Source organism: Pseudorca crassidens, chromosome 1 (genome assembly GCF_039906515.1).
Source record: "Pseudorca crassidens isolate mPseCra1 chromosome 1, mPseCra1.hap1, whole genome shotgun sequence".
In the NCBI taxonomy this organism is placed as follows: Eukaryota; Metazoa; Chordata; class Mammalia; order Artiodactyla; family Delphinidae; genus Pseudorca; species Pseudorca crassidens.
The window spans coordinates 145,444,682-145,471,796 of NC_090296.1; the positions used below are offsets into that span (position 1 = coordinate 145,444,682).

Genomic DNA, 27,115 nt, shown 5'->3' on the forward strand with positions numbered 1-27,115 from the left:
GAGCCAAATAAGCGACCCTTGTTTACATGCTAGTATTTAAGAAAAAATAAGAAACTAATTACCATTCCTTTTAGTTATTGCTTATAATCAAGCAGTCTGGAAAGGAAATAGAATTTATCAGTTTGGCCCCCAAATTGTCAAGATTGTTTCTAAACTTTTCTGATTATCTGTCCCGTTTTTTAGTGTATTCACCTAATTTACATTTACAAATTATACACTTATATTACTGTTCTGATATAGTGTATACACTGTAGAATAACAAAAAACAGAAATGTTAAAAAGAATAAGAACCCTAACATTTTACATTTTTTGTCCATTTTGTGAGGGTTAATTCAATAAAAACCAGATTATCTATAAACCCCTTAACTGAGCACATTTAAGCTGCATTGTCTCAATATGCTGGAAGTGAGTGGGCAAGTAGGGGTACCACCACCAAACCCTCTGAGTGTAGACCTCCCCCTTGTCCTTCCACATACCCGATTTCCTGTTGGTGACATCTGAACCCAGGAAGGGAGCTTTAAATTAAATGCATTAAATATTAAAGCCTGTCTTACTTTTTAGACTAAAAAGGAAACACTAGTTTTCCTGTACCCCAGTGTATGATCTTGCATATGCCTCAGAGTGTTCACACCCCACTCCCTGCCTTAGAAAGCCACGATTTCTCACTGCTAAAAGTGGATGGGAATGCAAAACTCTGAAGTCTCCCTAAAAATATGTATCTGTTTATGAGAGTGAGGATTCTTAGCAGAAGTGACTGGTCTGACTGTCCGGGGTTCATTCTAATTAAAATGTATTTTTCACAGAGAAAGGCTTCAGATCCAAGTCGATTTACAAATCGTGGAGGAAATCTTCTAAAAGAAGAAAAGCAGCGAGCCAAGCTCCAAAAGACACTCCCTAAGGTAATATTGTTACTGAAAGAGTTTTTGGTGCTTGGCTACAAAAACCTCACTTTTTGTATATCTCTTGCTTTGAATTGTTTTTCCTTAGGTAAAGGATAATAAGTATATACTGGGCCTACCTAGTACAAGCAACTGAATATCAAGTTTTATTAGCTTTTTAGGGCTGCCATAACAAAGTATCAGAGACTGGGTGGTTTAAACAACAGAAATTCACTTTCTCACAATTCTGGAGGCTCGAAGTCTGAGACCCGGGTGTCAGCAGGGCTGCTTTCTTCCGAGGCCTCTGTCCTGGCTCCAGATAGTAGTCTTCTCCCTGTGTCTGCACGTGGCCTTCCTTCTGTGTGTGTCCGTGTCCACATTTTCTTATTCGGCTACCAGTCATGTTGCATTAGGACCCACCCTGATGACCTCATTTTAACTTAATTACCTCTGTGTCCCAGTAAAGCCACATTCTGAGGTACTGGGGATTAAGACTTCAGCATATGAATTTGTCAGGGGATAATTCAGCCCGTAACCTTTTGAGAAAGTGCTTTGGACTTCATTACTATTCTCTATTTTAATAATAATAGTTAACACTTATTGAATTAAGTGCCATATACTGTTTCAAAGTACTTTCCATTTATTAATTGTCACAACATCCTTAAGAGGTTGGTATTATTAATTCCATTTTTACAGATGAGGAAACTGAGGCACTGACAACTTAAGTAACTTGCCTACCTGTTCACAGCCAGTAAGAGGTAGATTCCAGATTGGACCAGATAGTGCCGCTCTAGCGTACACTGCGTATTTAACGTTGCTGGTCTACCCCAGTGCTGCCTCCAACTTCGGGCGCCAAAACTGTAGTGGTCAGGCTCTGGGTTCTCGCCTTTTCCCACCTTCATGTGTATTATGAATGAACCATCCCAAGACTGATTTCTGGCCGCTCCAACCTGTTCCCACGTGGGTCCAGCTACCTAAAGTCAGGCTAATGATACTTTGGGGAGGGAGGAGGCATTCTTCGGGAGAATCATTTCTTTTGGGCTTCACACCAAAAATTTGAAGTAATTAACATGTCCTTGTTTCTGGTCTCAGTTGGAAGAGGAGTTGAAAGCAAGGATTGAAATGTGGGAACAGGAGCATTCAAAGGCATTTGTGGTGAATGGGCAGAAGTTCATGGAGTATGTAACAGAACAGTGGGAGATGCACCGACTGGAGAAAGAGAGAGCCAAGCAGGAACGAGTAAGTGAACCCAGTTTGGGAGGAGGAGAAGACAGCATGAGTGAGTAGCCCAGAGTCTCTGCCAGGGCTCTAGGTTGGTTGAATAAGGAGTAGTTCATGGCAGCTCTTTTTAGCTCTGGGTGCAGAGACTTGCGCTAGATTTCTGGCCCTGCCTCTGCCCCCATCCCAGACCTGTTCTCCTTCTGGGATTTGTCACTCTTGCTTCTGACTTTCACGTAGCAACTAAAGAACAAGAAGCAAACTGAGACAGAGATGCTCTATGGTAGTACTCCGCGAACACCCAACAAGCGGCGAGGACTGACACCTGGCACGCCGGGCAAAGTGCGCAAGGTAATAAACACGAGGCTGCATGAACTGCCATGTCTGAGGCATTTTTGAGGCTAGGGCTCTGTCCATCTCTTGCCTTCTGTCCTGCAGAGATGGGAAAGAATTTTTCTAGCCTTCCAGGTTGAGTCCATTTGACAGTGTGAATGCAATTCTGCAGTTCAATCCTGAGTAGGGACTTGACAGTGACAGTCAAGGAGTGGCCAGCTTTGATGAGTCCCAGATTAAACTCGGGAGCCAGCAGCTGCCAACATTTTGTAATGATGAGAACCTTCAGAGGTTCATTCTGTAATTCCAACAAGTGACCATGGCACTATGTGAAAGAAGACTTTCATGCTTGGCAAGGGGGATACCTAATACTCCTTAATCTCTAGAGCAGGAAATCAGGGAGTTCTTCCTTCCTTCTTTCTTTCTTCCTTTGTTTTTTTAAAACCGTTTCTTTAATAAATGAAGTGGAGCATTATTTTCCTTTTCCCTTGCAACTCATTATTTTATAACACATAAAATGTTTCAAAAATCACCTGTAATGTAACTCCAGGAGAACCAATGAGACTATTTGGTGTTTTTCCTGCTTCTGTAAAAAGCTTTTTAAAATAGTGTATTTTCACAAAATAGAGATCACATATAATTTTTCTGCTTTTTCCCTAGTCGGTATTGGTGTGATTTTTTTTCATAGCATCAAACTTTCTTCAAATAACATGCTCATTCTTAGCTATATATTCTATTCTTTTGACATAGTGTCATTTACTAAACTAGTTCCCTATTGTTTGATATTAGGTAGTTAATTTTTTATTAGGAAAATAATGTGACGAAATTTTAAAAATATGTGTTATAAAATTCTAGAAAGGGTTGGGAAAAAAAAGGTTTGGGTTTTTTTTTTGGCTCTGTTGGGTCTTTGTTGCTGTGTGTGGGCTTTCTCTAGTTGCGGTGAGCAGGGGCTACTCTTCATTGCAGTGTGCGGGCTTCTCATTGTGGTGGCTTCTCTTGTTGCAGAGCATGGGCTCTAGGCGTGCAGGCTTCAGTAGCTGCGGCACATGGGCTCAGTAGTTGTGGCACACGGGCTTAGTTGGTCTGTGGCATGTGGGATCTTCGCGGACCAGGGATTGAACCCATGTCCCCTGCATTGGCAGGCAGATCCTTAACCACTGTGCCATCAGGGAAGTCCAAAATGTTTGTTTTCATTAAAAGTTTGAGACTCTCTCTATTAGATGCTGAGAACACAAAGATTAAGTGATATGGCCCATGATCTCAAGAGTGCTGCATTCAAACATTTCTCAAGTGCTGGCTGCACTGATCATTCAGTCTGTGATACCAAAGCAGTTATAACAATTTACGCTTCCAGTGGTAGTGCCTAAGTGCTACGCTGGCTCCAATCTTTGCCAACATGTGATATTTTCAGACTTTACAATTTTTGCCCATCTGATGGGTGTGAAGTAATGTCTCATATTTTTAGTTTGCATTTTCCTAATTACTAATGAAGTTGAACCTTTTGCCATGTTCATTAGCCTTCTGGATTTCCTATTCTGAGAAGTTTTTGACAGTTTTTCTGTTGGAACATTTTGTTTCTTTCTTGCAAATTTTATAGGAATTCTTTGTATGTTCTGGATGCTGTTTCCTTGTCAGTTGTGTTACAATAGCTTTTCCCAGCATTTGTGTGTGTCTTCTGTAGCTTATCTTTTTTTTTTTTGGTTGTGCTGGGTCTTAGTTATGGCAGGTGGGCTCCTTAGTTGTGGCATGCGAACTCTTAGTTGCGGCATGCATGTGGGATCTAGTTCCCTAACCAGGGATCAAACCCAGGCCCCCTGCATTGGTAGCTCAGAGTCTTAACCACTGCGCCACCAGGGAAGTCCCTGTAGCTTGTCTTTTTACTCTTTATGGTGTTTTGTTGATGAACAAAAAGTTATTAATATCAATATAGTAAAAGTGTTTTCAACCTGTTTTCTTAATGGCTTGTAGTTGCAAATAACCTACCCAGGACCTGAGGCACACAGATATTTTCCTGTGTTGTATTTCCTAGTTTGTGTCTTGTATTTGAATAGTCTTGCTATCCCATTTAAGGTTTTTAATCCACCTAGAGTTTTTCCAATTAAAGAAAAAGCTTACAGCTTTATTGAATAAAGTAGACACATAATATTTAAAGTGTACCCGTTAATAAGCTGTAATATATGTATGCACCGTGAAACCCTCACCACAATCAAGATAATGAACATACCCATCATACCCAAAGTTTCCTTTTGCCCCTTTATTTTCTCTTTGCTTCCCTTACCACCCATTTCCCTCCCTCCACCCACTTCCCACTAGCTCCTGGCAACTGCAGCTTTGATCTGTTACTGTTGATTAGTTTGCATTTTCTAACATTTTATATAAATAGAATCATACAGTATGTATACTTCTGTGTCTGACTTTTTTCATCTGTTGTTGCATGTATCAGTAGGTTACCCCTTTTTATTGTTAAACAGTATTCCATTGGACGTATATACCACAGTTTGCTTATCTAGTTGCCTGTGTTGATGGATATTTGGCTTAATTCTAGTTATCTAGCTGCTATAAATATTTATATGTAAGTCTTTGTATGGATATATGCTTTCATTTCTCTTGGGTAAATACCCAAGAATGATATGGCTGGATCTTATGATAGTTGTCTGTTTAACTTTTGGAAACAAAATGGTTGTCCCATTTTATGGAACACTGAACGCTTTTCACAGGTGTCCTCAAAGCTCTTCACCGTAAAAACTGTCTTAGACTGCTTCCCACCCTCACTCTCTGTAGTGTAGGGATGGGCTGCTAAGCACGTCATCTCACATCAATAATCTGTGTTCGGGCTTCCCTGGTGGCACAGTGGTTGAGAGTCCACCTGCCGATGCAAGGGACACGGGTTCAAACCCCGGTCCGGGAAGATCCCACATGCTGCGGAGCGGCTGGGCCCGTGAGCCATGGCCGCTGAGCCTGCGCGTCCAGAGCCTGTGCTCTGTCTGCAACGGGAGAGGCCATAACAGTGAGAGGCCCGTGTACCGCAAAAAAAAAAAAAATAATAATAATCTGTGTTCTTCTCCTTAGCTGAACACTACCACTGTGTCCAATGCTACGGCCAACAGCAGCATTCGGCCTGTCTTTTCGGGGACAGTCTGCCGCTCCCCTGTGTCTCGCCTTCCACCTTCTGGCAGCAAGGTTAGTATTTAGTATGCTCTGTGTACAAGCACATCCCCGACACTGCCCCAACCTATGTACTCCGGGGACTGCTGGGAGGTGGAGAGATTGAATACTGTCCTCTGGACTGAGAAGGAACTTTGAGGCCTAAAAACAAAGCAGGCAGCTTCATAAAGTGCAATTATGAAGTTTATTGTGGGTAACTTGCATACAGGCAGGATCGGGCAGACAGTGACCCAGAGGCATTTGCAGCTGCACTCAAGCGCGAAAGAGATACGGGGGGGATTTAAGGGGGCCAAAGCTAAAAATAGAATCTGACTACTAGGGAGAAGCACATCTGTAGTGACAGGAACTGGGTGGTTTTCCTCCTGCCAGGGTCTCAAGACCATTAATCATCTACATCAGCAAAAGGCGTTCTTCCAGTTTTTTTTATCAGATGAAGGCAAGGGTCAAAGTTGATAGGGAACTTGTCTGGCTTGGCCTCATTCCTTGTAAGCTGAAGCTCAGTCATGCAGGAAGGGGAGGGGGTGGGACTGTAGGCCTAAGATGGAGCTGACAAAAAGGACTCAGTATGGTTCAGCCATACAGGGCCCCACCTAACTTGTTCCAGTTTCTAAGATCCCTGGATTCGGTTATCATTGAGATGCTGAAAGTTGACAGATGTAAGCTAGCTAATCTGTCAAAAACTAAATGAGAGAAGAGAATGGTCATTTTGAGCTCAGTCCGGTATCACGGGAAGCACTGGGATGTGACTGGGAAACTGAAGAGTCTCCATAGGCTCAGTTCAAAGCCTGGTCTTCAGTTGCTACTGAGCGAGGTCCTTGCATGTGGGTTCCAGCCCAGTGACACTGGACAACTAGATGCAGATAGGTACTCTCACCCAAGGAGGGAGTGAGGAGTGCGTGCTAAAATGTGTTCAGTCTTTCAGGTATTTTACAGACTATGCTCAAGATAAGGGTTCTGCAGATCATTAAGAATTTGTATGTTTTTAAACCAAAAGTAGGGACTTCCCTGGTGGTCCAGTGGTTGGGACGCCATGCTTCCAATGCAGGGGGCGTGGGTTTGATCCCTGGCTGGGGAATAAGATCCCACATGCCGCACGGCGTGGCCAAAAGATAAAAATTTTAAAAATAAAATAAGCCAGGGCTTCCCTGGTGGCGCAGTGGTGGAGAGTGCGCCTGCCGATGCAGGGGACACGGGTTCGTGCCCTGGTCCGGGAAGATCCCACATGCTGCGGAGCGGCTGGGCCCGTGAGCCATGGCCGCTGAGCCTGCGCGTCCAGAGCCTGTGCTCCGCAACGGGAGAGGCCACAACAGTGAGAGGCCCGCATACCGCAAAAAAAAAAAAACGGCCAGAAGTATAGGATTACAGACACACGAATAATATAAAGATGGTATCAGCCTTTGATAATTTGTGTATGTGGTCATTATAAGGATGATACATTGGTCGATCTTTCTCTTCTCTGCAGCCAGTCACCACTTCCACCTGTTCGGGGAAAAAAACACCCCGTGGCCTCAAGCGTGGAGCCAACAAGGAGAACCTGGAGCTCAATGGCAGCATCCTCAGCGGTGGGTACCCTGCCTCGGCCCCCCCACGGCGCAACTTCAGCATTAATTCTGTTGCCAGCACCTATTCTGAGTTTGCGGTAATTCACCTTTTCTAATATCTACCAGTCCCTGGGGAGCACACAGTTGGGGCAGAGTGGGTATCTTCCCAAGGGCACCCAGGCTATTAGTTAGGACAGTTCTTTGGAGGCTGAGAATCCCTTTCCTGACTTGACCATGGCATGAGGTGGGGTGGTTTAAGGGTGGTGTATAGGAAGAAAGATGGCAGCAGCAAGCAGACATTTAACCTGGATCCTTCTGCTTAAGAAATACCACTCCCTGGCTGCAGGAGGTGAACCTTCTCATCACTGCCCTGGTGCTCTCTTGGTGGAGTTCTTGGTAATTGTCTCAATTCTTTGTTCTTAAAAGGATCCATCCCTGTTGATCCATCCCAACAGCTCCACTGTTGGGCTTCAGGTCTGTATGGCAACCCCTGCATGTCCCATGTCCCTTTTCCAGACTGATCTGTCATCTGCTGGCTTCATTCCCATCTGGGCACAGGGCTACACTAACCAATAATCTCAGCTGTACTATCATAAAACCTTTTTTTAACAAAGGAAGCAGGAATTCCTAATACGGACTTCAGAAATAATAAATATCTGGCTTAAGTTCCCAACAGACTGACTAACCTGCTGATTAACTTGTTCAGACTTGAATTGGATTCTCAGCCCCATCTAAAGTCAGGCAAAGTTTTTTTATCATGTTATTTCACAACAGAAAACTTTCACCCTCCCCAGTTGTGACATTAAAGGCCTCCAATGTGCTGCAAGGAATAGAGGCCCCACCACGTGGGGAGGGGAGCCCCAGCTGTGTGCTGCCTATGAGGTTCTTGGCCTGCGTGCTGATTACTTCCTGGAGTATATGTCTTACTAACCCCTCAGAGCTGAACTGCCACCTTTCTGTCTACTCTGAGCTAGCCAATGCTCACTTCTTTGCCTTTGCCTATTTTCTACCACATTGAGCTGCTAAAGCATATATGAGGCACTGGAAGAAAGTAATTTTTTCCCACAATGCTCTTCAGCTCCTAGTAACGTACTCCACATTTACCAACACTTAACTGCAGTGCGCTTTCCTTAACAATGTGTTCTGTCTTCCCTCAGTATCTAGCTGTTGAGAGGTGAGCCTGCCCCTCACCTTTGTGGGGGATACTGAGTTAAAGCCTAGGGCATCGACTCTCTTGCTGCAGTGATGGAGAATGTGACGGCTGCCCAAGGCTATTGTTCATTTTGAGCACTGAAGCTAGCTTTATATTCTTTTACTTTTGTCAAGTTACTTGACAGAGGTGGTTCTACCTATAGAAAGAAGGTGGGTATTTGTCACTCTGGCTAGCTGATTGCTGGACAGAGTCCAGCTTTCTCTTTTGTTTGCTCAGCCAAGCCCACTTCACCCACTTGCTGCTTACAAATATCTGTTTCTCTCTGGCTAGGCCGAGGGAGATTCTTCTGGTTTTGGTTGCTATGGCTGGTAGACTCCACCAGGCAGCACTGAAGCCAGTAGACTAACCTCTACTAACATCTGTCCTTTCTCAGTGGTCATTCCTGCTCTGTCTTCTGCTTCTATACCATGTGCTCCAGCATGAGATCAAATCACCAGCAGGTTACAAGGCCCTCAGCCCCAGGGATTGGTAGATACATGTTCTGGCCCATTGTTTCCTAAAGGGTTCAAAAGACCAAAGCTTGTTGCCTACCTAGCTTGACAACTCAGAGAGTACTTTGTGAAGTATAAGGGATTTCTCTTCTGTGAGGTTTTAATAGAATGGACTGGCTGAGGAAAGGAATCAAGGGGCATATGTGCACATGCTTAATCTGTGACTAAGGTGTTCAGAGTCCCTCCCCTTTTGTTCCTAACACAGCCTGTGCTGGGCTGTATGCTGACACTCACCTGTGCTTACAAGGGCAGGGCATGCATGAGAGGGGACAGTAATGCCACTGATGTTATTTATTTTTCAACAGCGAGAACTTTCAAAGGCTTCCAAATCTGATGCTACTTCTCGAATCCTCAATTCAACCAACATCCAGTCCTGAGAAGCCCTGATCAGTCATCCAGCTGAGGTTTCCTATGCCCTGTGCCTAATTATACAGGGGTGGCTTTAATGTTTCTTCAGTTTAGATGTGCTTGAAAGCCTGGACAGGTTCCATTACCATGGGCCTAACTTACAGAAGTGAATGAGTTACAGATGAGAGTCCATCATAAGCTTAGTACGTCCTTAAACACTTGGTTTTATTTTGACTCAAGAAATACATTAAAACATAGTTCATAGCAGTAAGTGTAAATTTTAGCATATGGAACCTAATTTCTTTCCCTACCCCGTAACTGTACTTGCTAAAGCACGATCAAGGGCTTGTTTTACTTCACCATCGTGTAGTTAAATGATTGACTATGCCCAAGCTTGGGGTTATGGGACATGAAGCAGTTTGGGGCTTGTACACTTATAATTAGTAATTAACACCTTTTTTTGTTTAGGGATATTCAGTTAATGCTATAGCTTCAGTAGCTTTGCTCTCACCTAAAGGCCTGTCCCCACCACACAGGACAGCCTTCCTCCTGATGAAGATGTCTGTGTGTCAGAAGTTGGGATGGCCTGACTCACTGCCAAAGAGGTGACAGGGAGGCTGGGAGCACCTTTGTTAAATTGTGTACAGTTTTGTTATATAGGCCAGTGCTGTGGGGGTATGTGTGTGAACACACGTACTTGTCTGAACTCTGCTTCTTCAGTTTTTCTCTGGGTCCAGTTCCCCATCCCTGTGCCCCCTGTGCCTGAGTTCCTCCACCCTCTGCACTTGCCAGCCAAGTTGGGAGGCTGTTTGGATGGGTTGGGCCGTTTCTGTCATGGAGATCTGGAACTTTGCACATATCAGTACTGGGAGCTGCATGCTGTAGCGTCCACGATGAGGCTCCTTCTTTACCTACCCTATGTATCAATCAATCACTACTGTGCTCCCCAAAGCACTATTATTTATTCTCCATCTGCCTGCACCAGCACTACTGTCAGCACAGTAAATGGTTCTTGGAAGCTTACCAGTGTGGATTTGGTCTGTGTCAGCCATGCTGTTTAGGCATACGTATAAATGTCCTGATTGATTTTAAAATATAAATATTCTTAAAAATAAATTAAAATGTGTATACTTATATTTCAAAGATATATACTGTGGTGTGTGTTTTCGTTGTTCCCCATGTCACTTTTTGGTTGGTTTTTGTCTGTGGAAAACAGAAAAGACTAAAAGAACATGCAAGAAATTTTTAGTCAGGAGTATGATTTTCACATTCTTTTGAGTGTTTCTAAATTAAGAACATTTCTTATTCTGAGAAAAAAGGTTTTTTGAGAGGAATAAAAAGCCTAAATCCTGATGTATAAAGAGGCTGAGGGAATTCACGGACTTCAGGGAAGATGGCGGAAGAGTAAGACGCAGAGATTACCTTCCTCCCCACAGATACACCAGAAATACATCTACACGTGGAACAACAACTACAGAACACCTACTGAATGCTGGCAGAAGACCTCAGACCTCCCAAAAGGCAAGAAACCCCCCACGTACCTGGGTAGGGCAAAAGAAAAAAATAAACAGAGACAAAAGAATAGGGATGGGACCTGCACCAGCGGGAGGGAGCTGTGAAGGAGGAAAAGTGTCCACACACTAGGAAGCCCCTTCGCGGGCGGCGACTGCGGGTGGCGGAGGGGGAAGCTTCGGTACTGCAGAGGAGAGCACAGCAACAGGGCTGCGGAGGGCAAAGCGGAGAGATTCCCCCACAGAGGAGAGATTCCCGCACAGAGGAGCGGTGCCGACCGGCACTCACCAGCGGAGAGGCTTGTCTGCTCACCCGCCGGGGCGGGCGGGGCTGGGAGCTGAGGCTCGGGCTTCAGTCAGAGCACCGGGAGAGGACTGGGGTTGGCGGCGTGAACACAGCCTGCAGGGGGAAAAGTCTGGACCTGCCGAAGAGGCAAGAGACATTTTCTTCCCTCTTTATTTCCTGGTGCGCGAGGAGAGGGGATTAAGAATGCTGCTTAAAGGAGCTCCAGAGATGGGCGCGAGCTGCAGCTAAAAGTGCGAACCCCAGAGACAGACATGAAACGCTAAGGCCGCTGCTGCTGCCACCAAGAAGCCTGTGTGTGAACACAGGTCACTATCCACACCCCCATTCCGGGAAGTCTGTGCAGCCCCCCACTGCCAGGGTCTCGGGATCCAGGGACAACTGCCCCGGGAGAATACACGGCGCGCCTCAGGCTGGCACAACATCATGCTGGCCTCTGCCGCCGCAGGCTCGCCCTGCACTCCGTGACCCTCCCTACCCCCTGGCCTGAGTGAGCCAGAGCCTCCGAATCAGCGGCTCCTTTAACCCCGCCCTGTCTGAGCAAAGAACAGACACCCTCCGGAGACCTACATGCACAGGGGAGGCCAAATCCAAAGCTGAGCCCCTGGGAGCTGTGAGAACAAAGAAGAGAAAGGGAAAGCAGCCTCAGAAACAGCAATCAACTTGATGTACCCTGCATCTGTGGAATACCTGAATAGACAACAAATCATCCCAAATTAAGGAGCCGTGTGGATGAAAGGCTCTTGGTGCTGCAGCCAGGAGTTAGTGCTGTGCCTCTGAGGTGGGAGAGCCAACTTCAGGACACTGGTCCACAAGAGGCCTCCCAGCTGCACATAATAGCAAACAGTGAAAATCTCCCAGAGATCTCCATCTCAAGGCCAGGACCCAGCTTCACTCAACGACCAGCAAGCTACAGTGCTGGACATCCTATGCCAAACAACTAGAAAGACAAGAACACAACCCCACCCATTAGCAGAAAGCCTGCCCAAAATCATAATAAGTCTACAGACACCCCAAAACACACCACCAGACGTGGACCTGCCCACCAGAAAGACAAGATCCAGCCTCATCCACCAGAACACAGGCACTATTCCCCTCCACCAGGAAGCCTACACAACCCACTGAAACAACCTTAGCCACTGGGGACAGACACTAAAAACAACAGGAACTACGAACCTTCAGCCTGCAAAAAGGAGACCCCAAACACAGTAAGGTAAGCAAAATGAAAAGACAGAAAAACACACAGCAGATGAAGGAGCAAGATAAAAACCCACCAGACCTAACAAATGAAGAGGAAATAGGCAGTCTACCTGAAAAAGAATTCAGAATGATGATAGTAAAGATGATCCAAAATCTTGGAAATAGAAAAGACAAAATGCAAGAAACATTTAACAAGGACCTAGAAGAACTAAAGATGAAACAAACAATGATGAACACCACAATAAATGAAATGAAAAATACTCTAGATGGGATCAATAGCAGAATAACTGAGGCAGAAGAACGGATAAGTAATCTGGACGATAAAATAGTGGAAATAACTAATGCAGAGCAGAATAAAGAAAAAAGAATAAAAAGAACTGAGGACAGTCTCAGAGACCTCTGGGACAACATTAAATGCACCAACATTCGAATTATAGGGGTTCCAGAAGAAGAAGAGAAAAAGAAAGGGACTGAGAAAATATTTGAAGAGATTATAGTTGAAAACTTCCCTAATATGGGAAAGGAAATAGTTAATCAAGTCCAGGAAGCACAAAGAGTGCCATACAGGATAAATCCAAGGAGAAATACGCCAAGACACATATTAATCAAACTGTCAAAAATTAAATACAAAGAAAGCATATTAAAAGCAGCAAGGGAAAAACAACAAATAACACACAAGGGAATCCCCATAAGGTTAACAGCTGATCTTTCAGCAGAAACTCTGCAAGCCAGAAGGGAGTGGCAGGACATATTGAAAGTGATGAAGGAGAAAAACCTGCAACCAAGATTACTCTACCCAGCAAGGATCTCATTCAGATTTGACGGAGAAATTAAAACCTTTACAGACAAGCAAAAGCTGAGAGAGTTCAGCACCACCAAACCAGCTCTACAAAAACTGCTAAAGGAACTTCTCTAGGCAAGAAACACAAGAGAAGGAAAAGACCTACAATAATGAACACAAAACAATTAAGAAAATGGGAATGGGAACATACATATCGATAATTACCTTAAATGTAAATGGACTAAATGCTCCCACCAAAAGACACAGATTGGCTGAATGGATACAAAAACAAGACCCATATATTTGCTGTCTACAAGAGACACACTTCGGACCTAGAGACACATACAGACTGAAAGTAAGGGGATGGAAAAAGGTATTTCATGCAAATGGAAACCAAAAGAAAGCTGGAGTAGCAATTCTCATATCAGACAAAATAGACTTTAAAATAAAGACTATTACAAGAGACAAAGAAGGACACTACATAATGATCAAGGGATCGATCCAAGAAGAAGATATAACAATTGTAAATATTTATGCACCCAACATAGGAGCACCTCAATACATAAGGCAAATACTAACAGCCATAAAAGGGGAAATCGACAGTAACACATTCATAGTAGGGGACTTTAATACCCCACTTTCACCAATGGACTGATCATCCAAAATGAAAATAAATAAGGAAACACAAGCTTTAAATGATACATTAAACAAGATGGACTTAATTGATATTTATAGGACATTCCATCCAAAAACAACAGAATACACATTTTTCTCAAGTGCTCATGGAACATTCTCCAGGATAGACCATATCTTGGGTCTCAAATCAAGCCTTGGTAAATTTAAGAAAATTGAAATTGTATCAAGTATCTTTTCTGACCACAACGCTATGAGACTAGATATCAATTACAGGAAAAGATCTGTAAAAAATACAAACACATGGAGGCTAAACAATACAATACTTAATAATGAAGTGATCACTGAAGAAATCAAAGAGGAAATCAAAAAATACCTAGAAACAAATGACAATGGAGACACGACGACTCAAAATCTATGGGATGCAGCAAAAGCAGTTCTAAGAGGGAAGTTTATAGCAATACAATCCTACGTTAAGAAACAGGAAACATCTCGAATAAACAACCTAACCTTGCACCTAAAGCAATTAGAGAAAGAAGAACAAAAAAACCCCAAAGTTAGCAGAAGGAAAGAAATCATAAAAATCAGATCAGAAATAAATGAAAAAGAAATGAAGGAAACGATAGCAAAGATCAATAAAACTAAAAGCTGGTTCTTTGAAAGGATAAACAAAATTGATAAACCATTAGCCAGACTCATCAAGAAAAAAAGGGAGAAGAGTGAAATCAATAGAATTAGAAATGAAAAAGGAGAAGTAACAACTGACACTGCAGCAATACAAAAGATCATGAGAGATTACTACAAGCAACTCTATGCCAATAAAATGGACAACCTGGAAGAAATGGACAAATTCTTAGAAAGGCACAACCTGCCACGACTGAATCAGGAAGAAATAGAAAATATGAACAGACCAATCACAAGCACTGAAATTGAAACTGTGATTAAAAATCTTCCAACAAGCAAAAGCCCAGGACCAGATGGCTTCACAGGCGAATTCTATCAAACATTTAGAGAAGAGCTATCACCTAGCCTTCTCAAACTCTTCCAAAATATAGCAGAGGGAGGAACACTCCCAAACTCATTCTACGAGACCACCATCACCCTGATACCAAAACCAGACAAGGATGTCACAAAGAAAGAAAACTACAGGCCAATATCACTGATGAACATAGATGCAAAAATCCTCAACAAAATACTAGCAAACAGAATCCAACAGCACGTTAAACGGATCATACACCGTGATCAAGTGGGGTTTATTCCAGGAATGCAAGGATTCTTCAATATACGCAAATCAATCAACGTGATACACCATATTAACAAATTGAAGGAGAAAAACCATATGATTATCTCAATAGATGCAGAGAAAGTTTTTGACAAAATTCAACACCCATTTATGATAAAAACCCTGCAGAAAGTAGGCATAGAGGGAACTTTCCTCAACATAATAAAAGCCATATATGACAAACACACAGCCAACATCGTCCTCAATGGTGAAAAACTGAAAGCATTTCCACTAAGATCAGGAACAAGACAAGGTTGCCCACTTTCACCACTCTTATTCAACATAGTTTTGGAAGTTTTAGCCACAGCAATCAGAGAAGAAAAGGAAATAAAAGGAATCCAAATCGGAAGAGAAGAAGTAAAGCTGTCACTATTTGCAGATGACATGATACTATACATAGAGAATCCTAAAGATGCTACCAGAAAACTACTAGAGCTAATCAATGAATTTGGTTAAGTAGCAGGATACAAAATTAATGCACAGAAATCTCTGGCATTCCTATACACTAAGGATGAAAAATCTGAAAGTGAAATCAAGAAAACACTCCCATTTACCATTGCAACAAAAAGAATAAAATATCTAGGAATAAACCTACCTAAGGAGACAAAAGACCTGTATGCAGAAAATTATAAGACAGTGATGAGAGAAATTAAAGATGATACAAATAGATGGAGAGATATACCATGTTCTTGGATTGGGAGAATCAACATTGTGAAAATGACTCTACTACCCAAAGCAATCTACAGATGCAATGCAATCCCTATCAAACTACCACTGGCATTTTTCACAGAACTAGAACAAAAAAATTTCACAATTTGTATGGAAACACAAAAGACCCCGAATAGCCAAAGCAGTCTTGAGAACGAAAAACGGAGCTGGAGGAATCAGGCTTCCTGACTTCAGACTATACTACAAAGCTGCAGTAATCAAGACAGTATGGTACTGGCACAGAAACAGAAATATAGATCAATGGCACAGGATAGAAAGCCCAGAGATAAACCCACGCACCTATTGGCAACTAATCTTTGATAAAGGAGGCAGGAGTGTACAGTGGAGAAAGGACAGCCTCTTCAATAAGTGGTGCTGGGAAAACTGGACAGCTACATGTAAAAGTATGAGATTAGATCACTCCCTAACACCATACACAAAAATAAGCTCAAAATGGATTAAAGACCTAAATGTAAGGCCAGAAACTATCAAACTCTTAGAGGAAAACAGGCAGGACACTCTATATGACATAAATCACAGCAAGGTCCTTTTTGACCCACCTCCTAGAGAAATGGAAATAAAAACAAAAATAAACAAATGGGACCTAATGAAACTTAAAAGCTTTTGCACAGCAAAGGAAACCATAAACAAGACCAAAAGACAGCCCTCAGAATGGGAGAAAATATTTGCAAATGAAGCAACTGACAAAGGATTAATCTCCAAAATCTATAAGCAGCTCATGCAGCTTAATAACAAAAAAACAGACAACCCAATCCAAAAATGGGCAGAGGACCTAAATAGACATTTCTCCAAAGAAGATATACAGACTGCCAACAAACACATGAAAGAATACTCAACATCACTAATCATTAGAGAAATGCAAATCAAAACTACAATGAGATATCATCTCACACCAGTCAGAATGGCCATCATCAAAAAATTTAGAAACAATAAATGCTGGAGAGGGTGTGGAGAAAAGGGAACCCTCTTACACTGTTGGTGGGAATGTAAATTGATACAGCCACTGTGGAGAACAGTATGGAGGTTCCTTAAAAAATTACAAATAGAACTACCATATGACCCAGCAATCCCACTACTGGGCATATACCCTGAGAAAACCATAATTCAAAAAGAGTCATGTACCAAAATGTTCATTGCAGCTCTATTTACAGTAGCCCGGAGATGGAAACAACCTAAGTGCCCATCATCGGATGAATGGATAAAGAAGATGTGGCACATATATACAATGGAATATTACTCAGCCATAGAAAGAAACGAAATTGAGCTATTTGTAATGAGGTGGATAGACCTAGAGTCTGTCATACAGAGTGAAGTAAGTCAGAAAGAAAAAGACAAATACCGTATGCTAACACATATATATGGAATTTAAGGGGAAAAAAATGTCATGAAGAACCTAGGGGTAAGGCAGGAATAAAGACGCAGACCTACTAGAGAACGGACTTGAGGTTATGGGGAGGGGGAAGGGTGAGCTGTGACAGGGCGAGAGAGAGGCATGGACATATACACACTAACAAACGTAGTAAGGTAGATAGCTAGTGGGAAGCAGCCGCATAGCACAGGGAGATCAGCTCGGTGCTTTGTGACCGCCTGGAGGGGTGCGATAGGGAGGGTGGGAGGGAGGGAGACACAAGCGGGAAGAGATATGGGAACATATGTGTATATATAACTGATTCATTTTGTTGTGAAGCTGAAACTAACATACCATTGTAAAGCAATTATACTCCAATAAAGATGTTAAAATGAAAAAAAAAAAAGAGGCTGAGGTACTATTAGGAAACTTCTGGTTTCATTGCTATGTACAAGTCTTTGTATGGAGATATATTTTCTTTTGGCTAAATACCTAGGAGTGGAATGCCTGCATCATACATATGGTAGGTGTATGTTTAACTTTTTAAAAAACTGCCAAACGGTTTTCCAAAGCAGTTGGACTATTTTACATTCTCATCAGTAATGTATAAGGGTTCTAATTTCTTTTTTTTTTTTATCATTTATTTTTGGCTGTGTTGGGTCTTTGTTGCTGCACACAGGCTTTCTCTAGTTGTGAGTGGGGACTACTCTTCATTGCAGTGCATGGGCTTCTCATTGTGGTGGCTTCTCTTGCTGTGGAGCGTGGGCTGTAGGTGTGCGGGCTTCAGTAGTTGCAGCACGTGGGCTCAGTAGTTGTGGCTCGTGGGCTCTAGAGTGCAGGCTCAGTAGCTGTGGCTCACAGGCTTAGTTGCTTCGTGGCATGTGGGATCTTCCCAGACCAGGGATCGAACCTGTGTCCCCTGCATTGGCAGGTGGATTCTTAACCACTGTGCCACCAGGGAAGTCCCTGAAGGTTCCAATTTCTTCAATCTTTTCCAACACTTTGTATGGTCAGTCTTTATAATTTTAGCCATTTTAGTGGCTGTGAAATGGTATCTCATTGTGGTTGGAATTTTCACTTCCCTAATGACTAATGATGTTTAACATCTTTTTGTGTACTTTTTTGCCATCATTTTTATCTTCTTTGATGAAGTACCTGTTTACTATTTTTGGCCATTTTAAAAATTGAATTGTATTTTTTATTTTTTTGGCTGTGCCCACATGGCTTATGAGATCTTAGATCCTCAACCAGGGATCGAACCCAGGCCCTCAGCAGTAGAAGTGCAGAGTCCTAACCACTGGACTGCCAGGGAATTCCAGAGCTATGTTCTTATTGTTGAGTTTTGAGAGCTCTCTATATATCCTGCATACAAGTTCTTTTATCAGGTGTATGTTTTGCAAAGATCTTATCCCCATCTGTGGCTTCTTTTTGTTTTCTTGAAGTATAATTGACATATATTAATTTCAGGCTGCTTTAATTCTTTTAACAGTGTCACTGAAGAGCAGAGGTTTAATTTTGATGAAATCCATTTGTTCTTTGGATTGTACTGCTGTTGCTCTAAGAAATCTTTACCTAACCCCAGATGATAAAGGTTTTCTCCTAGAAGTTTAAAGTTTTCAGTTTTACATTTACGTCTGATTCATTTTGGCTCTGTGTGTGTCATCTATCTGTATGGCTCCAGGTATGGCTTTAAGTTCATTCTTTTTGCATACAGGTAGCCAGTTGTCCAGCACCATTAGCTGAAAAGCTAAACCTTCTCCACTGTACATTTCTGTTCCGCTGATCTATTTGTCCTAATGACAGTACCACCCTGTCTTAATTACTGAGGATTTATACGAATTCTTGAAATCAGGTAATGTTAGCTTTCCAGCTTGGTGCTTTTAAACGTTATTTTGTCTGTTCTGGTTACTGTGCATTTCTGTATGAGTTTTAGGAAAAAAGCTTGTCAATTTCTACCCAAAATCTGGTAGGATTTTGATTGGCATTGCATTGAATCTGTAGACCAACTGAGGGAGAACTGACAACCCCTGAACAAGGCATATCTCTCCATTTATTTAGGTTTTCTTTAATTTCTCTCAGTATTTTGTAGGTCATGTTTACAGATCTTTCACATCTTTGTCAGATTTATCCCTAAGTATTTCAGGTTTCTTGATGCTATTGTAAATGGTATTTTTAAATTAGAATTTCTGGTTGTTGCTTGGCTACATATAGCAGTTGATTTTTGTATATTGCTCTTGTATCCTGCAACCTTGCAAAACTCACTTATTAAAAGAAAAGTGAGAAAAAAAAATAACACTCTTTACAGATGATTGGCTTTGTGTTGGAGCAAGCCTTTAATGCTTAGCCAGGCTGTTTACAACTCTGCCTTAGCTTTCAGTCCTGCTTGTGTAGAGCCTGAATGCTAGACATGAAAGCTTATTGTTTTCTCAGGCATTTCTGAGCAAATATCCAGCCCTGGGCATGCGTTATGCTTTGATTCCCCAGTATACTGTGGGACCTTTTAAAAGGCCTTTCTCCCTATCATCTCCTTTCCCAAGCTCTTTCTTCCCAGATCTTTCCCTTGCCCAGGTTATTGCAGGCAATACTTATGCCTTTAAATACTTTCAGCAAAAGTTGCCCAGCCCTGGGAACACTAAGTCTGGCAAAACAAAGGTGAGCTCTTGCACTGGTCCTCCAGGGAGCCGCCAGATAGCCAGTAACCCACAACCACCACTCTGTGAGAACTGTTTTCCTCCCTCTGGTACTAGCAACCCACCCAGGTGACTTCCAGGAAATTTAACAGATCAGTGCCTTTATGTTTCCCCTTCATTTTTCACTTTTTCCCTTTTGGGAGTCAGATGTTAAAGACTAGGACATTCAAAAGTATCTGTATATATGGGGAAAATTAGAAAGTAACCACAATACCTAAGGAAAGGCTCAGAAAAGACGATATTACGTTTACACCTCAGGCTGATCCTTGGTACAAAGACAGCCTACGACAATTCAGAAAAACAAAACAATGGCAAACCCTGGGGAAGGGGGAGAATCTGATTCCCAGAGTTACCATATTACCAGATTCAAATGTCCAGTATTCAACAAAAAAGTCACAAGACATGCAAAGAAACATGAGAGTATGGCCTATTCAAAAGAAAATAAATCACCAGAATCTTGTCCCTGAAAAAGACTTAATGGCAGCTATATTAGACAAAGACTTGAAAATGATGGTCCTGGGGACTTCCCTGATGATGCAGTGGTGAAGAATCCACCTGCCAATGCAGGGGACATGGGTTCAAGCCCTGGTCCGGGAAGATCCCACATGCCGCAGAGCAGCTAAGCCCGCGCGCCACAACTACTGAGCCTGAGCTCTACAGCCCATACACAACTACTGAGCCCGTGTGCCACAACTGCTGAAGCCCACGTGCCTAGAGCCTGTGCTCTGCAACAAAGAGAAGCCACTGCAGCCCACACACCACAATGAAGAGTAGCCCCCGCTCGCCAGGGCTTAATATTTATATTAATATTTATATTTTATGTAAATATTAATATTTAATATTAATTAAAAATAACCAGTGGACCAAAGAGGAAATCACAGGGGAAATTAGAAAATACTTAGAATGAATGAAAAAAACAAAGCATACCAAAACTTATGGGATGCAGCAAAAGCAGTGCTAAGGGGAAATTATAGCTGTAAATGTTCACGTTAAAAAAACAAGAAAGATCTTGTCAGCCATCTAACTTTCAACTTAAAAACTAGAAAAAGAACAAACTAAACCAAAAGCTAGCAGAAGGAAGGAAATAAAGATTACAGCAAAGATACAAAATTCAGTATAGAAAAACAATAGAGAAAATCAGTGAAACCAAAAGTTTGTTCTTTAAAAAGATCAATGAAATTTTAGCTAGATGGACTAAGGAAAAAAGACACAAGTCATTAAAATCAGAAATGAAAGCAAGGGGACTTCCCTGGTGCCGCAGTGGTTAAGAATCTGTCTGCCAGTGCAGGGGACCCAGGTTCGATCCCTGGTCCAGGAAGATCCTACATGCCATGGAGCAACTAAGCCTGCACACCTAGAGCCTTTACTCCCCAACAAGAGAAGCCACTGCAATGAGAAGCCCACCACCACAACAAAGAGTAGCCTCCTCGCCTCAAATAGAGAAAGCCCCTGTGTGGCAACGGAAGACCCAACGCAGCCAAAAATAAAAATAAACAAATTTATATATTTAAAAAAATGAAAGCAGGGACATTGCTACTAATTCTACAGAAAGAAAAAAGGGTTTTAAAAGAGTACTATGGGGACTTCCCTGGTAGTACAGCAGTTAGGACTCCTTGCTCCCAGGGCAGGGGGCCTGGGTTCAATCCCTGGTCAGCAAACTAGATCCCGCATGCTGCAACTAAGACCTGGTGCAGCCAAATAAATAAATAAAATTTTTTTTAAAAGAGTACTATGAGCAATTAATTGTACACCAACAAATCAGATTACCTGGGTGAAATGGACATGTTCCTAGAAACACAAAACCTATCAAGACTAAATCACAAAGAAATAAACAATCTGAATAGACCTATAACTAGTAAGGAGATTGAATCACTACTCAACAATTTCCCAGGAAAGGGCTTCCCTGGTGGCACAGTGGTTAAGAATCCGCCTGCCAATGCAGGGGACATGGGTTTGAGGCCTGGTCCGGGAAGATCCCACAGGCCGCGGAGCAACTAAGCCCGTGCGCCACAACTGCTGAGCGGGCATTGTAGAGCCCACAAGCCACAACTACTGAGCCCATGTGCCTAGAGCCCGTGATCCGCAACAAGATGAAACTACCACAATGAGAAGCCCGTGCACCGCAACAAAGAGTAGCCCCTGGTGACCGCAACTAGACAAAGCCTGCATGCAGCAATGAAGACCCAACACAGCCAAAAATAAACAAATAATTAAAAAAAAAAATTTCCCAAGAAAGAAAAGCCTTGGACCTAATGGCTTCACTGTGAATTCTACCAAATATTTAAAGAACTAACACCAATCCTTCTCAAATTTTTCCAAAATATTTCAGAGGAAGAAACACTTCCTAACTCATTCTGTGAGGCCAGCATAACTTTGATACCAAAGCCAGAAGACACTACAGGAAAACGATAGACCAATATCCCTTTTGAACATAGATGAAAAAAATCTTCAGCAAAATACTAGCAAACAATTCAGCAACACTTGAAAAGGATTATACATCATGACCAAGTGAGATTTATTCCTGGAATACAAGGATGATCAATGTAACAAGCTACATCAACAAAATGAAGGAAAAAAAACACATGATCATCTCAACTGATGTAGAAAAAGCAAGATTCTGCACCCTTTCGTGATTAAAAACACTCAGTAAAATAGGAAAAGAGGGGAACTACTTCCACACAATAAAATCCGTATATGAAAATCCCACAGCAAACATAATACTCAATGGCTTTTCCTCTAAGATCAGGAACAAGGCAAGGATGCCCACTTTCACCACTTTTATTCAACATAGTAATGGAAGTTCTAGTCAGAGCCATTAGGTTATAAAAGAAATAAAAGGCATCCAAATTAGAAAGGAAGAAGTAAAAGTATCTCTGCAGATGAATGATCTTATATGTAGAAAATCCTAAAGACTGTTAGAACTAATAAATGACTTCAGCAAAGTTAGAAGCTGTTAGAACTAAGAAATGACTGTTAGAACTAATAAATGACTTCAGCAAAGTAGCAAGATACAAAGTCAACACACAAAAATCAGTTGTATTTCTATACACAATGAACAATCCAAAAAGGAAATTACAAAAATGATTCCAGGGCTTCCCTGGTGGCACAGTGGTTAAGAATCCACCTGCCACTGCAGGGGAGCTGGGTTCGAGCCCTGGGCTGGGAAGATCCCACATGCCGCGGAGCAACTAAGCCCGTGCACCACAACTACTGAGCCTGCGCTCTAGAGCCTATGAGCCACAACTACTGAAGCCCGCGTGCCTAGAGCTCCGCAACAAGAGAAGCCACTGCAATGAGAAGCCTGCACACCACAACAAAGAGTAGCCCTGGCTCATTGAAACTAGAGAAAGCCCGCGTGCAGCAGCAAGGACCCAACGCAGCCAAAAATAATTAATTTTAAAAAATGATTCCATATATAGTAGCATCAAAAAGAATAAAATACTTAGGAATTAACCAAGGAGGTAAAAGACATGTACAATGAAAACTACAAAACACTCCTGAAAGAAATTATAGACATAAATAAATGGAAACACATCCCACGATCATGGACTGGAAGACTTAATGTTGTTAAAAGTGGACTTCCCTGGTGGTCCAGTGGTAAAGAACCTGCCTTTCAATGCAGGGGACAGAGGTTCGATCCCTGGTTGGGGAACAAAGATCTCACATGCCGCGGGGAAACTAAACCCGTGTACCACAACCACGGAGCTCACGCGCCTCAACAAGACAGCCCACGTGCCGCAAACTACAGAGCCCACGCGCTCTGGAGCCTGCATGCCAGAACTAGAGAGAGAAAACCCGCACACTGCAACTAGAGAGAAGCCCGAGTGCCACAATGAGGAGCCCGCGCCACAACAGAGGATCCCGCACGCCTCAATGAAGACCCCATGTGCCTCAACCGACGTGGCCAAAAAAAATAAATTAAAAAAAAATTGTTAAAATGTTAGTAGTACCCAAAGCAATCTATAGATTCAGTGCAATTCTTAAAATATCAAGGACTTTTATACAGAAATAGAAAAACACTAAAACTCATATGGGATCTCAAGGGACCCCAACAGACAAAACAATTTTGAAAAAGACTAAAACTGGAGGAATCACACTTCTTGGTTTCAAAACCTAATACAAAGCTATAGTAATCACAACAGTATTGACATAAAAAGAGACAGACATATAGATCAATGAAATAGAATAGAGAGCCCAGAAATAAACCCTCGAATATACAATCAAATGATTTTTGAGAAGGGTGCCAAGGCCATTCAATGAGGAAAGGACAGCCTTTTCAACAAATGGTGCTGGGAAAACTGGATAACCACATGCAAAAGAATGAAGTTGGACTCTTACCTAACACTATATACAAAAGTAACTCAAAATGGATCAAGGGCCAAAATATAAAACCTAAAACAATAAAATTCTTGGAAAAACATAGGACAGAAGCTTCATAATATTGGATTTGGTGATGATTTCTCAGATATGACAACAAAGGCATAGGCAACAAAAGAAAAAATAGACAAATTGGACTTCATGAAAATTAAACTTTTTACATTGAGACAGTATCAACAAAATAAAAAGGCAACCAACAGAATGGGAGAAAATATTTCCAAATCACTTATTTGATAAGGGATTAGTATCTAGAATATATAGAGAACTCCTAAAACAACACACACACACACACACACACACACACACACACACACACACAAAATCAGATTCAAAAATGGGCAAAGGACTTGAATAGACATTTCTCCAAAAAAGATATGTGAATGGCCAATAAGCACATGAAAAGATGCTTAACATCACTAATTATTAGGGAAACGCAAATCAAAATTACAATGAGATACCACCTCACACCTATCAGGATGGTTACTGTCAAAAAAACAGAAAACAGTATTCGGTGAGGATGTGGAGAAGTTGGAACACTTGTGCACTATTGGTGGGATTGTAAAATGGGAAAGCCACTGTGGAAAACAGTATGTAGGCTCCTCAAAAAATTAAAAATAGAATTACCATATGACCCAGCAATTCCACTTTAGGGTATATATCCAAAAAAATTAAAAGCACAGTCTCAAAGAGATATTTGTAAACCCATGTTCATAGGAGCAGTATTCACAACAGCTAAAACAGGAAAGCAACCCAAGTGTCCATCAACCAATGAATGGATAAACAAAATGTGGTATATACATACAATGGAATATTATTCAGACCTAAAAAGGAAGGAAATTCTGCAATATGCTATAACATAGATGAATCTTGAGAACATTATGCTAAGTGAAATAAGCCAATATTTATCTTATTAAAAGATAAATACTGTATGATTCCACTTATATTAGGTACGTAGAGTAGTCAAGAGCACAGGACAGACACAAGGTATAATGATGGTTGCCAGGGGCTGGGGAGAACAGGGAGTTATTGTTTATAGCTGTAGAGTTTCAGATTTACAAGATGAAAAGAGATGGGAATGGATGGTGGTGATGGCTACACAACAATGTGAACGTATTTAATGCCACTTAAAAATGATTAAGATAGTAAATTTTTTGTTATGTGTATTTTAACTCAATAAGAAAAAAGAAATTACTATCAGTAAGAGAATATATAACTTGAGGTATAATTCATACAATGGAATACCATATAACAATAAAAAATGAATCAACTGCACGACACCACAGATGAATCACACGGTGCTGATGAAAAAACAAGACGTAAAAGAACATACACAGAATGATTCTATTTACCTAAAGTTCAAAAGCAGACAAATTATATTGTATAAAGATGCATACAAGGAATGGTGTGAGTCAAAATGAAAACAGGTATATGAATAACAAAAGAAGATGACCTCTAGTGGTTCCCAATCTTAGCACTACCTCCAAATCACCAGGGGTGGGGCAGCCTAAAAAATCTACCCACATCTAGGTTCCACACCCCTAAGTTCTGATTTCATTGTGTCTGCGATGCTGGCTTTAGGCATCCAGTTTCAAATCTCCAGGTGTTTCTTTCTTTTCCTTTTTTTTTTTTTGGGCCACACTGTGCCACGCGGCTTGTGTGATCTTAGTTCCCAGACTGGGGATTGAACCCATGCCCCAGGCAGTGAAAGCGCAGAGTCCTAACCACTGGACCGCCAGGGAGTTCCCTCCAGGTGTTTCTAATGTGAAGACAAAGTTGAGGATGCTGCCTGCTCTAAGGTGGAGCAAGAGGGCTGTGATAGGGAAGGCCAAATGTGGGGCCTCTGGGGTGCTGGCAATGGTTTTCCTTGACCTGGGGGGAGTTTCACAGGTGTTAGCTTCATAATTTTTCACTCTACATTCATTTTATGCCCTTATCTATACATGTCAGCTCTTCTCTTTTTCCACAGCATACACATAGGTGTTCCAGGGCCCACAGCTCACGGTCCTTACTTGGAGTTGCTTATCTACAAAGTACTTCACACGGCAGGGCCGATCCAAGCTGGTCGTGTCTTTGTGGCCAAGCTGTCCATATTTACCTAAAGTGAAATGAGCTGCTTTGCCATCCTCTCCACTGGGCCTTGTGGCTTTTCCCCTCCAGGAAGGAAAAACAGCCCATTGACTGAAGTGCTGGGCTTAAGCCACCAGTCTGCTGGTGTCTGCTCTGTGAATTCAGGAGACCAGCACCACAGAGCCTCCAGGACCAGGCAATTCCACAGGTCCCCAAGAGGAAAGATGCTCCTCCAGGCTCCCCACTCCTAAGCTCAGATGTTCAGAGCAGAGATTTTTATTTTATCTTTTTCTCTACCCAGTGCCAGACCAAAAGATGTTTCATGACTGCTGGCTAAATATTCCCTTAAGACAAATACCTTTTCAGAAAGGTAGATGGGAAATACTGACATGTTGTCCTATTTCTCTCTTGTCTGGTCTCTGCCCCTCTTAGTGTGCCTAGATCTGTTCCAGAGAAGGGAGTAGACAGTTTTTCAGTCCCAATGGTCAGGCCGAGTCCCCTGCTTCCACTTCTCTGCATGGCTGTTGTCACCTGCCCTCTACTCCCAGGTCTTTCCTCCCCTTGGTTTAAGCATCACAAAAGCAAACCTTTTACTCACCCCAGCCCCAGGTGTAGAGGTCCCCCGTTCCTGTAACCAAAGGACAGCAAAAGGACAGTAAGGAGCTGACACCACTGCTCTTTGACTAGGCATTTGTCCAGCTCGGCCTGCCAGCATGTTCTGGTCACCACGAGACTTACTTGGCGTAGCAAAACATATCCTCTCTCTCTTTAACAACTGTCTAGTCACATTTGGGGTGATAAAGGATCCAAACTGAAAAAGTTCACCTCCCTATATGCGGACTGATTGGCCTGCAACTGACAGCTGCTGAGTTTAGGACAGCCCTGCTGTCAGATGAAAGGCTGGCAACACTAGCCTCCCTCCAGAAGGAAGAACCTTCGGGGCCTGACAGGCTGGGGAGCCACTGTTAAAGCCCCGTGGGAGTGTACTGAGTGGGGCAGCTACTCA

At 42.3% G+C, this 27,115-nt stretch overlaps 2 protein-coding genes across 13 annotated transcripts in view; one reads left to right on the forward strand and one right to left on the reverse strand.

Annotated features, from left to right (window-relative positions):
* The window catches only part of PRC1 (protein regulator of cytokinesis 1), a 29,175-nt gene extending 18,841 nt beyond the window's left edge, over positions 1 to 10,334 (forward strand). Inside the window, exons 9-15 of one of the 4 annotated variants that reach the window (XM_067697068.1) lie at positions 804 to 899; positions 1,971 to 2,117; positions 2,337 to 2,447; positions 5,499 to 5,609; positions 7,057 to 7,233; positions 7,562 to 7,609; positions 9,145 to 10,334. In XM_067697068.1, the coding sequence (XP_067553169.1) occupies positions 804 to 899; positions 1,971 to 2,117; positions 2,337 to 2,447; positions 5,499 to 5,609; positions 7,057 to 7,233; positions 7,562 to 7,609; positions 9,145 to 9,216 (762 nt within the window). In that variant the 3' untranslated portion in view covers positions 9,217 to 10,334. The remainder of the gene's footprint in view (positions 1 to 803; positions 900 to 1,970; positions 2,118 to 2,336; positions 2,448 to 5,498; positions 5,610 to 7,056; positions 7,234 to 7,561; positions 7,610 to 9,144) is intronic. The other 3 variants (XM_067697037.1, XM_067697058.1, XM_067697047.1) reach the window with 3 other exon arrangements.
* Positions 1 to 27,115, reverse strand: part of RCCD1 (RCC1 domain containing 1) — a 48,543-nt gene that overhangs the window by 14,756 nt on the left and 6,672 nt on the right. For 5 of the 9 annotated variants that reach the window (XM_067697080.1, XM_067697090.1, XM_067697140.1 and 2 more), the window contains one exon: positions 26,708 to 26,737. The exons of 2 other annotated variants lie outside the window; for them this stretch is intronic. In XM_067697080.1, coding sequence (XP_067553181.1) covers positions 26,708 to 26,737 — 30 coding nt within the window. Of the gene's footprint in view, positions 1 to 62; positions 97 to 24,729; positions 26,138 to 26,707; positions 26,738 to 27,115 lie in introns of those variants that run through there. 2 more of the 9 variants (XM_067697149.1, XM_067697100.1) reach the window with 2 other exon arrangements.